This window comes from Pleurodeles waltl, chromosome 6 (assembly GCF_031143425.1).
Source record: "Pleurodeles waltl isolate 20211129_DDA chromosome 6, aPleWal1.hap1.20221129, whole genome shotgun sequence".
Taxonomy (NCBI): domain Eukaryota; kingdom Metazoa; phylum Chordata; class Amphibia; order Caudata; family Salamandridae; genus Pleurodeles; species Pleurodeles waltl.
In genome coordinates this window covers 42,163,861-42,176,208 of record NC_090445.1, presented here as the reverse complement: position 1 = coordinate 42,176,208, position 12,348 = coordinate 42,163,861, and the positions used below count along the sequence as shown (strand labels likewise).

Here is a 12,348-nt window from a genome sequence, read left to right as displayed (position 1 = left end):
TGACTTTTCTCTTCCCTAAAGCATGCAGTGTTGTTTTTATCGCATGTTAGGCAATCGCACGCTGCATGAACTGTGGCCCTAGCAGTTAGGTTGCATTGTATTAATCAGTGCTTAATTTGAGCTGGTGGTTTCCGGTGCTCAGCACCAGCTCTAGTGACAGTCCACCACATGGTGGCGCTGTCTGTCAAATTTGAAGATAAGCACAACAACAGTATTTTATAAACCAATATACATTAAAAATGAATAACATCTGTCGCTCACACAGTATTATAGCTTTCTGTGGCCTGGCATAGTTTGAATTGTCACATTTCTAGCAGTGCAATGGTTACTACTTGTACTGGTCCTGTCATTGGCAGCAGTAGCAGGGGCAATGAGTGGTGTACGCTGAGAAGGGCCTTGACACTTGGGCCCATATTTATACTCTGTTTGCGCTGGATTTGCGTCATTTTGTTTAATGCAAATCCGGCGCAAACTTAACTCCATATTTATATTTTGACGCTAGACCCGTCTAACGTCAAAATATTGGAGTTAACGTCCTTTTTTCACTGTGGAAACCTACCTTGCGTCAATGAGATGCAAGGTAGGCATTTCCGGGCAAAAAATGACTCTAAGGCATTTGTGCCTTATTTATCCTCCCGCGCAAAATGATGCACAGGAGGAGGAGAGCCTTAAATAATGGCGCTAAGCCTGTTTAGCGCCATTATTTAACGCCTGGGTCGGGGGGCGTTAGGGGACCTGTGGGCTCATTTCCGTGGTCAGAGACCATGGAGGCAGTCCACAGGTGCCCTTCCCTGCCCCCAGGGACACCCCCACCCACCCCTGGAGGACACCCAAGGATGGGGGGACCCATCCAAGGTAAGTCCAGGTACGTTTTTCTATATTGTGTTCAAAAGTGGCACGGGGGCCTAACTTGGGCCCCCCTACATGGCACTGTGCCCAATGGCCATGCCCAGGGGGACAGAAGTGCCCTGGCCATGGCCATTGGGCAGGGGGGCATGACTCCTGTCTTTGCTAAGACAGGAGTCATGTCCATGGGGGTTGTGCGTCAAAAAATGACGCTAGTCAGGTTAGTCAATATTTTTGATGCTAACCTGACTTGCACTATTCTTTGACACATAACCCCCAGTCTTCTCTACGCCTCCCCTGCCCAGTTAGCGTAATTTCTTTTGACGCTAACCGGGCCTTTAGAGCCGGCTAGTGTCATTCCTTAAATATGATGCCCGGCTGGCGTCTAGGAATGGCGGTAGCCAGCGGTAAACTTTTTGACGCAAACCTGCACTAGGGCAGGTTTGCGTCAAAAAGTATAAATCAGGGCCTTACTTTTTACATTTGTTTTACAAATTAAGCACTGCACAACTGCTCTGATGCTCTCTACTACTCACAAATGCCTTGATGCTCTCTGGTGTTCACAGATGCTTTGATGCTCTCTACTGCTCACAGACACCTTGATGCTTTCTGTTGCTCACAGATGCCTCAATGCTCACAGATGTCATGTTCTGACTCATGTATATTTCTTCTGTCCCGCAGGGCAATTGGCCACATCATGTCCTCCCTCCTGTATCCGCTGTTCACCTTTGTCCTGCTGGTCATCTGTGTGGGCTACTGGGGCATCACCGCACTGTATCCTTTAACCAATCAGGACAGGACATGAGCGGGTCTGGAGAGGATCTGACATAATCTAGAATGATTGTCTTGATGCAGAAGAGGAACTTCTGTACTATGTTATTTTTTCCAAAGCCTACTTCTCTCATTTATCATCCGTGATGGGCAGGGGTTTGGCAGTCACTCTTAGGAGATGCTGGAAGTGTGCACTTTCTCACAAGCTTATTTTTAACAGAAAAACCTGGTGATAAAAAGGCTATTGTCAGCTTGTGTGATTACAGAGTTAATTAAGGTAACTTGTAGCCCAGCCTGGGTATTTCAGTACCATCTATGACCACCATGGGTGGAAATTCAGTTTTATTCAGCACCGCACCTGGGCTCAGGCAAGCTATTTTAACATTTCAAACAACGGTTTAAGCACTGTTGGTAATTAAAATCTGGCCTGTCTAGTCATTTTTTGATGCAGGATTGCCTGTATGTTGCAAATTTGGTTTTGATAGGTCCTTTCCTTGAAATGTTACTGAATAAGAATTTTATTTCAGGTTTTAAATTGTAAATCTCTTCTACAAAACGGTATTTTAAAAAAATTAACATTTTTGATGCTAGTGAGAAAGTTTGTCCCTTACTTTGGCACTTGGGCCCATATTTATACTTTTATAGTGGCGCATTTGCGTTATTTTTTTATGCAAAAGCGGCGCAAACTTACAAAATACAATAGTTTTTTGTAAGTTTGCGCCGCTTTGCGTCACAAAGCAGCGCAAATGCGGCGCCAAAAAAGTATAAATATGGGCCTTGATATCAGTACTTCTTACTTCTTATTACAGCAACAAACGCCTGCACACATACAGTTGATATACAAAAGTGGCACTTTGGCAACATAAGATTAAAACGTCTTTCCTTTTAATTAAAGCCCATTTAGTAGCGCTTGATCACCAGGCCTCTCCTGCTCCAGAGTTGAAAAATGTCAACTGTCAAGACGCATTAGCAAAGCCAATATGTCTGGGTTGCATTACCAATAAAATATTTTTTAAAGCTTTTTGCATCTAAAATAATAAAAGCAATTGATCTCTGTATACGATACATATATGAGATGAATAATTTAGTGTGTGAAGATTCAGTGTATTTCTGAATTGTGAAATAGTCCCTCAAGCGTTGCAATGCAAGCACTCCATGGGGCCGAATGATATACCAGAGGGCCATAGCATGAGGCCAGAGGGTAATGCTTAGTCTATGTAAATGTTACAGACTATTTAACATTAGGTCTAGCAAGCAGCTGCTGGAATCCAGTACAACATTGATTTTCTTATATTGCAACTGTATGGCGTGAGTCAATTTAAATGAACACTGTCCCTTATTACGAGTCTGGCGGCCCTGGGACTGCCAGACTCACGGTGGAGGTCGGACCGCCGCCAAAGCAATGGTCCGGCCCCCACATTATGACCGTGGCGGCACCCCCAGGTTGCCGCTGGTCGACAGCCTGGCGGTGCCAGCGGTCTTAATCCGCCAGGGCAGCGCTGGAAGCAGCGCTGCCCTGGGGATTACGAGACCCCTGTCCTCCAGCTTTTGCATGGCGGTTCCACTGCCATGCAAAGGCTGGCGCAAATGAGGTGCCAGGGGGCACATGAGGGACCCTGCACTGCCAATGCACTTGGCATAGGCAGTGCAGGGGCCCTGATGGACAGCCCAGTCGTGCTTTTTCACTGCCTGAATTACAGGCAGTGAAAAGCGCGACAGGTGCTGTTGCACCCGACACACCGCAACATCGCCGCCGGCTCCATTGTGAGCCAGCATCAATGTTGTGGCCTGTTTCCCGCTGGGCTAGCAGGGAACTCATAATAGGGCGAGCAGGCGGAAAACTGAAGTGGCGGTTTTCCATCCTAAAGAGTTTGGCCAAACTCAAAATGAGGGCCTTTGTCTTGATTTACTTTTTATGGTAGTTTCCCTTAAGCTGACTTTTACCACAATTTACCACAATACCCGCTTGGTGGCCTTTTCCAGGTGAGGCTCCACAACATCAACCTGGTGGCCATGTCCAGTTGAAGCTCAAGGGTACTGCATCCTCCTGGTTCTCCTCCTCCTACTTGCTGCCATAATCTCCTCTTAAGGTGTTTTTAGGCCCACCTGATAGCAGCCAAATTAAAACACAAGCGCACAGAACTGTGGAGATATACAAATTGGGAAATATACAGGATGCCTACAAGTTCATCCCTTGGTAGTCCAGCTTGCACCACCATAGTCATACATTAAATCTGTTGCAAGGGATGCCCCCACAGTTCCAGTCTGACCCAAAATCTTTGTGGGTTACGAGAGGGCTAGGTCTTAGAAGCCAAGATGGCTGCCGAGATAGCTCCTCCTTCCTGGTAAGCTTGCAAATAAGGAGAGGGCAGTGGAGAAAGGTTGCAGGGTACTAGTTTACAGGAGGGAAAGGTCTTGGTCTACAAAGAAAGAGTTATATGCCAGATATGAACAGCTAAGCCATTTCCATGTTTGCTTGCCAGTCCCTGGCCATGGAGACAGTGACAGGGATTCCTCTCCAGGTTCTTGCACAGTAGTTCAGCTCCCATATCTTCCACTCACCTTTATAATCTAAGTTGTTGTTTTTGTCTGCTGGAAGCTGTTCATGGCATTTTCTACTTCTCTGTGGAAGCACATTTACTGATGGTGTTAAGCAGATAAACAAGACAGAAAAGGTGGCGCAGTAGAAATTGCTCATTGCAAAAATGATAACTGCTTAGCACAAGCCTTGAAGCTGCTGAATAAATTCGGATTGTGGTACAATAACATCCAAACAGTAGTGCTTGTTCTGAGTCTTTGAACAGTTCCACCTTGTTTCCTCCATAACTCAGTGACTTCAGATACCTGGCCACCTCCGGCAGCCCCTTGTACCGGGTGACCCCAACAAATAGCAGCCTCCCAGACTGCAACAATACCAACTGGACGGAGTCTTGTGACCCTATGGTAACTAACTTTCTTGAGTGGTAGGAGAGAGGGTTAAAACCAACTGTTTATTTGGCATGTACTGTTTACAGTTTGTTGGATCAGACTGGGCTCTTTTACCAGTTACATATAAAATGTCCCTCCAGTCCTGATTTAACCCAAACAGTTTCTGTAAAAAAGAAGATAGATAGGAGTATTTATATTTATGGAATCATAGTGGTACAGACTGGGGCTCAGAAGTATCTTACTACAGAAACATGTACAAATAAGATGCAAGAAGTCGCTCCACCCAGCGCGAAGGTAGAGCCATTATCTCTCAACAGACTTCTCTACTCGAGATCTGCCAGGCTGCCACATGGGCATCTCTACACACTGTTGCCATGCCCACCATGTGGATTTGGATGCAGTGGCAGACAGGTGGTTCTGCACAGATCTTTTTTAAAATATGTGGACCTTTAAGACTCACCACCTCTCTTGTGTAGCAGTGTTGCCATGCAACTTGAAAATGTCAGAAGCTTCATTGAAGCTACAAGTGTAGGTATAGGCAACTGATCTACATTAATGCTTCATCCTTGAGTGTTGTGTTCATGCTGGTATCTGCCACTACCTCTCTTGTCCATTGAGGTCAGAGTGCATCTGTCTGCAGACTGCCTTCACTGGAACAATCCTTTGATAAACTAAAAAAACAATTAAGAAACAGTTAAAACTCTCACCTGTTAAAGTTCCTGTGGCACGTTATCATATCCCAGTTACCCTGTGGCCACTCTAGGGCTGTGTTTTTAGGCCATAGGCCTGTGCTCGCTAATAGTGCACAGAACCCTTAAACTGGCAGAAGCAGAATACAACACAGAGCTGATCTGTAACTGCAGGTGATTGATTATCTGTAATTTTTCCTGGTTTGGAGAGTGTCTTATTATTCAACAGCCATCCAGAACTCCGCAACCAGACTCATCCTCAACCTCCCACACGGAACTCGCATGACACCACACCTCAGGGAGCTCCACTGGCTTTCAATACAGAAACGCGCTCATTTCACATGCACACATTCAAGGCACCTCACAGCTTAGGACCCATCTACCTAAACAGTCGCATCTCCTCTAACCAACCTCCCAGACTGCTCCACTCCACAAGACTCCTACTTTCACACATTCACACACTGGCATAAAAAATGCCCCCCAAAGCCCACATCCAGGGTGCCCCCCTCAGCACAGTAAACTGTACAGGGGTGGCGGGCCCTGACCTGAGAGCTCCTGAATTGGTGTGGGGCCCCCCTTAAGTTTTGTTATGCCAGTGATCCCATACACAAACAGGACCATATCAGGAGGTCAGACATTCTCTTCCATCCCTCCCAAAATGTGGAGCGACCTCCCACTCCACTCTCTTCTTGAATTCCCCAAGAAGATGAAGATCTGGCTTTTCAATTATCCTACCTACCAGAGGCAGGGCTAGGCAGACACACCTGCTCCGCACCAGGCTACCCTCACAAGTGATAGTGTGCTTTACAAATACACGTAACACAACACCTGCTGGAGACATGATTATTCTTCGGTCTTTGGCTTGAATCAGTTGCAATGGTTATTTCTGTACACTGCATGCAGTAAGTTGCAAATCAAGAGTCATGTTGTCTTGCATTGCCTAGAGTTCAGAACAATATCCAGTTTTTGGTGTTGACTAGTCTCCATAAGCCAGTCTGATTGACCAGAGAGCACAGCAGGGACAGCCATCGGCTTACACACAGACGTCAGCTATCCTCAAAGAACCAGCCGCCAAGTTGACTGTTCTGATCTTCATGTAGGTCCAGCATTTGAACATTTAGCTCCACTGTTTTATAGAAAATAAGTTGAGAATGGTGTGATCAGACATGATTATATTATAGATCAGTGGCCCACATGGATGTCATTTGAATAAAGGTGAGATATGTAGTGAAGTCACTGTTAGCAATAAGTGCTCATGTATGTATTGCACACAGTTCTTTTGTTATTGAAAGAAGTCTATTTCATACAGTCGTTAAATATAAAATCCAACAGCTATTGTCAGAGTAATAGCTCAAAAGGTTGTGCAGAGTGTCCCCCAGGGAGAAAGAGAAACCACATGGAAAACAGCAATGCATAGCAGTGAAGAAGTAACAAATGTGTGTTTAAGACCAGACAACCCGAACGTCCATTTATGGTTGAAGGCAAACATACCTGTTGTCAGACTTACAGCCTCATTACGAGGTTGGCAGTCCTAACGCGGGACTGACAAACTGGCGGGAGGACGCCATGGCTGTGTAGTCCTCACCGTGCGTATTTCAATGTTGCCGCCGGGCTGACCGGCGGGAACATTGTGATACGTGTTCCCGCCGGTCAGTCCAGCAGGAACCATGCTATGATACAGGACTTGGCTCCCTTAAGGATACCTTTGCCCTTAAGAGAGCTGAGTCCTATATCGTAGCACAGATGTGGGACCATCCAGCACCCTTTGAATGTGCACTGTCTGCAAAGACGGTGCTGGGCAGGGGGACCCCTGTGATGCCCATGCTATTGGCATGGGTAGTGCGGGCCCCCCCCTGTGGCCCCAGCACTGGCTTTCCACCAGCCTTTTCATGGGGGTCTCAATGCCATGAAAAGGCTGGTGGAAAGTGGGGTTCTAATCAGCGAGGCAAGGCTGAGTTCAGCGCCACCATGACTGATTACAAGCCGACTGCCGTCACCCGGTCGAGTTCTGTGATGCTAGCTGGGATGGCGGTCTTTAGGTGGTTCCGCCCACTTAAGTCGTAATTGGGTAGTTGGACTGCACGATTCGACCGTCAACTCGAATGTGGCAGTCCTTGGATTGCCACACTTGTAATGAGGCCCTAAATCCTTAATTGAGCATTTGCTGCTAACAGTGACTTCACCACATCTGTTAATTTTATTCAAATGAGATCCATGAGAACTAGTGTTCTGTAATATACCTGTACAGCTAGGTTCACCTTGGTGGTTCACTTGCTCTTGTTGTGCAAAAGAAAGTAATTAGCCATGAAGCATCAACACCAGAGATCTTCATAAACAGTTGAATGAGATTTAATCCTCAATCCCTTGGATCCATTGGCTATGAACACTTTCATGGAAACAAGTATGGCTTGGGTATCATAGTCACGGGGCAAACACAAGCAACGGAAAGCAGAGAGGCGCTGCTCCATTCTATTATAAGGGATGAAGTTCATACGCAACGCAATGTGTACTTGAAAGGTGTTAACCAATGGAGTTCTACTACAAATAATATCTGGACTATTGTCTCACTCCTGCTTTCTCCTGATCTCTTCCAGAATTTCAATGGCTCCAAGTTGTACCCAAACTGCACGTCCACAAGGTGCATCTTCTTCAGATACAACACAGAGGGCATCTACCAGCAGAACCTCTTCAACCTTCAGATCTACAACATCTTCGGTTTCCTGTGGTGCATCAACTTCGTCATTGCTCTGGGCCAGTGTGTGCTGGCTGGCGCCTTCGCCTCATACTACTGGGCCTTCCACAAACCTTCGGATATCCCCTACTTTCCTGTGGCGAGTGCATTCATGCGCACACTCAGGTGAGACTGGGGGGGAATTAGCTCAGTAGCCTTTTTGACATCAAGCCACCAGCCTGTGACTTGAATCCATATGGGCACCACACCAACACTTTAACGGGCCAAGCTTATTTCATTTCGTGCTACTTGCTTTAAAAATCTAAGATAGTGTAGTTTATACTTTTTTTGCAACTTACAATGTGGTGCAATTGCTCTGTGCACATTTAAGCAATATATATTTCATTTTTTTTTTTTTTTTTTTCTTTTACAAATGTTCAGTCAATCCAACAAAAGGAGCATTTTGACTTGTCTCTTGTAGTAGGAGATTAACACAAGTAAATTATTTCCTTGCCATTACAAGAATTAGTGCAATATTTGGCAAATACTCTTGTCAAATTCCTTTCCAGAAGCTCTTTCCAAAAAGGACCACATTATGTCAATTACACCAGTATGGGACAACATACTCTGATATCAGGAACGTTTGCAAGGCTGTTTTGAAACAGTCTTTTTACAAATTTGACACTTGGTGATTGGTGCAAAATGTGATTTTTTTTTTCTGGCATGACACTGGTCCAAAATTGCCATTGCTTCTCCAGTGACCTCCCCAGAATCCCGTACCTTAAAACCCTTCCTCACTGCCATGATGAACTGTGAAAAAAAAATAACTTTTGTTACAGGTAAGCGTTTCTATATTAGTGAATTAGGCAAAGTTCCCCATAGAGGGGAGACTAGTGAGCGAAATGAGACTTGAGTTTAGGTGGGAGGCGCTGAAGCATTTGGGCTGCCTTCAGTGTGCTCTGAACTTGAAATGTTGAGAAATAGCACTGCTGTAATGTGGTTCAGGCTCCTGTCTTTTTCTTTGTCTAAGTTTTTATTGGCATTTGTACAGTAAACTTAACAAGAACAGTTCAGAATGTTGTGTAAAATCACAATGACAGTTAAGGAACCCCCATCCCACCGAGCAGATTTAACCAATTTCCGCCATATACAGTTTAGCACTATATAACAAGCCATGTACAATAAGAAAGGAAAATAATTGGTAATTTCTACTTAATACTAATAACACGGTGACCCATCACACTCTTCAATTGGACACTACCTGTTCATTAACTCTAACCCACTGTCGCACTCAAGGGGTGAGGGCATCGGGGGTCTAGTATCTCGGTGAGCATTGCTGCCCGGGTTTGCAGGTCATCCTCAAGTTTGTTGTCTCTGCATGTTTTATGCATGTGGCACTCCTCAGCATTTGCCCATTCAGCCATATCTCTCATCCATTCTGCAATCATTGGAGCTACTGATGACATCCATCTAATGGCAAATCTGCATTTAGCTAGTACAAGGCTATGCATGAGGAATCTCCTACTTGGTTTCTTTTTCTTTTTTACTGCAATGCGTCCTACCAGGCATTACCCTATGTCTTTATGTGTGGACCAACCAGTGGTCGCATTTAGGGCTTTCAATATTATCAGGCTCCAGTCTTGTCTCTGAAACAGGAATTTCATATTGTTGCCTCTCAGGTTCTGTCAGGTGATTCACTCCCTCTGGGCTGGACCTGCTCTCTGACATGCTCACTCACCTTTAGACTACCTCAGAGTTGTCATCCTGCCATATTCAACTTCACGGCACTCCATTACCTCTTGCTTCATATCCAGCACACCTGACCAACTCTGCCATTGATCAAAACCTTTGCATGGATAGGATCCTTCTTTAATGAGGGAAGAGTTAGCTTTGCAGCCGTTCCTGTTGTGGACAAAAGGAGAAAAGAAGATGAAAGGAGTTCTATCCCAACAACCTGTCCTCCCCGAGGTTAGAGTGACAGGTGTATCCTGTTGGCTTGTGGTTGGTTGAGTAGCTCAGTTTCATCAGCTTCCTCTGTAAGGCAAGTAGTTCCAGAAGGAGTAAATACCTTCCATACATTACAGTTCAACTCACTTTGACATCCTTCCTAGAAGTAGTGAAGGACCGGTCAACATGATGTACCTCCTAAACATGGGAAATGTTATGTTATGGAGGGACCGCTCAAAGAAAGGTTAGGCAATTTGGCATTGACTGTGTTCTCAGGCAAGGCACTGCACTACAATCTGCAGCCACTGGCCTTGGCAGCCTGCCTTCCGAATGTCTTCAATACAGCCACTTCATCTTTCACCAGAGCATCATATGCACAGATGTAGAAGACTTTCTGCATCCATTAGATGAAGAAGTTCATCATATGCTAGGAAGAAACAGCAGCCCTATCTCAGATATTTGGCAGCATCTTCCATGAATGCCTCTTACAAAAAGGCCCACTTAGCACCTACCAGCCTATAGAAAGAAATGTGTAATCCTAGATTTCTGTCATGGGACTTTTCACTGCATTTATTAGCAGTCCACTCACCTCCACAGAAGTCCATGACTGTGGACTGAGTTTATAAAATTCCTAAGCACCGTCTTGGCTTCAAACTTGAGCTGTCTTTTAGTTGCCAGCTCAGCGGGGTGGAAGGTTAGTCTGAGTGTCTCAAAGAGACAATGCAGCTTTACACTCTGATTCAGTGCTGTCTATATGCTCACCTTCTATCAATTTTCTGTTTTAAAAATGAGACATTATATTAGTTCCACGGGCTGTCACCTCAAAATCTTACTTTTAGTATTAACCAGAGATATCTGACTAAAGAAAGTGTACCTTCTTTTAGATGGCCATATGTTTTTTTAAAAGCCTAAGTTAGGCTTCAGGTCTAAACTTAGACTTCAGGTCTTGAATTAGACTTCTGGCCTAAGTTTACCTTTGTGAATCTGGCCCACAGTATTTTTGTTCGGTTAAGATTCCCAAAGTAGAGAACTAGAAATTCAAGTAGATGCCCTTTACTTATAATAGCACCTTGCACATTCTTGTCCTAAATGCTCCATTGTATTTGAAATTGCCTAATAATGTGATGCCCTGCAGGCATGGAACTCTGATTAGCAACCTAGGACAGTGCTAGGGAGACCACCCTTCAAGTTGTGGGGGCTGGGAGGCATGCATGCCTGTGCATCTGGCGCTCTCAGCATCCTCTGACCTCGTAGGCCATGGAGCCTTTTTTGTTCCACATGTGTGCCTGGGACCTGTACAGTCCTGGAACGGTCCAGGCTCTTTCTCTTTAGCAGATTTAAACTGGTCTAGACAGATTGCATGCACTGCCCTTGATGCGTAGTGTGCTGCTTTGTCAGTGCTGTCGCTTGTTGTGTTCAATCATTTGCGACTCGCACCGCGATGCTAAATTGCTTTGTGGCCGCGAATGCGGTCGCAAAGCAATTCGAGTTACCACCAGTGTCACACTGGTGGTAACCCATGGGGACCCCTTCCCCTTTGTGAATGTTGCCAAAAAGGGTTTTCAGAGCCTACTCTGAAAAACCGAAACCAAATGGTTTTGTTATTTTTTTTATTTTGCAACTCGTTTTCCTTTAAGAAAAACGTGCTTCAAAATACATTTTTAAAAACTGCTTTATTTAATAAGGAGTCACAGACATGGAGGTCTGCTCTCTTCAGCAGGCCACCATCCCTGTGAGTGCAGGGACTAGCTATGGGGTCGCAAAATGCGACCCACCTCATTAATGTTAATGAGGTGGGTCTTTGCGACCCCATAGCGACTCGCAGACGGTGTCTGAGACACCGTTCTGCATCCGAATTTGCGATTCGGATAATGCTACATCTGGCCCTTAGTTTCTGTATTTGCAGTTGTGATTGTCAGTTGTTTGCTGATTATGGGGGCATTTCCATGCTTGTTGGTGTCCCTCAGCTTGTGCTTGGACTTATAAAATTCATTTTTACCTGAGGGCTAGTGACCAGAGCTTGATTCAGTGGTGCTTCTCATAATCTTAATGGGCTGCCATATTTACATGTTCAACTGGAATGCTTGACACATACTTTTGTGAGTTGTAGAAGTCAATGTACACACACAGAGACACATGCTCTACCCCCCATGATGCACCACAGGTTTACAGCTGCAGGGACCTGAGCGGCTAATCCTGTGTTTCTGTCTCCTGCAGGTACCACACGGGCTCCTTGGCGTTCGGCGCACTTATCTTAACTATTGTCCAGATGATCCGTATCGTGCTGGAGTACCTGGACCACAAGCTGAAGGGTGAGTGTGCTGAGGCTGCAGAGCCAGAGAGGTACTTGGTAACGTGAGACAATGGGGCTTGATTGGCGTATCCTATATTGACTCAGAAGCAACATTTCTAGAAAAAGGAATCACAGGCGAAGGTCCCACCCTGCAGCATGCTCTATACTCATGTCTCAAAAGTTAGGTGGGTGGACAAATATGT

At 45.3% G+C, this 12,348-nt stretch overlaps 1 protein-coding gene across 2 annotated transcripts in view; it reads left to right on the top strand.

The window, feature by feature from the left end:
* The window catches only part of SLC44A4 (solute carrier family 44 member 4), a 316,116-nt gene that overhangs the window by 283,422 nt on the left and 20,346 nt on the right, over window positions 1–12,348 (top strand). For both annotated transcript variants that reach the window (XM_069237189.1, XM_069237190.1), the window contains exons 13-16: window positions 1,528–1,620; window positions 4,458–4,560; window positions 7,829–8,091; window positions 12,070–12,164. In XM_069237189.1, coding sequence (XP_069093290.1) covers window positions 1,528–1,620; window positions 4,458–4,560; window positions 7,829–8,091; window positions 12,070–12,164 — 554 coding nt within the window. The remainder of the gene's footprint in view (window positions 1–1,527; window positions 1,621–4,457; window positions 4,561–7,828; window positions 8,092–12,069; window positions 12,165–12,348) is intronic.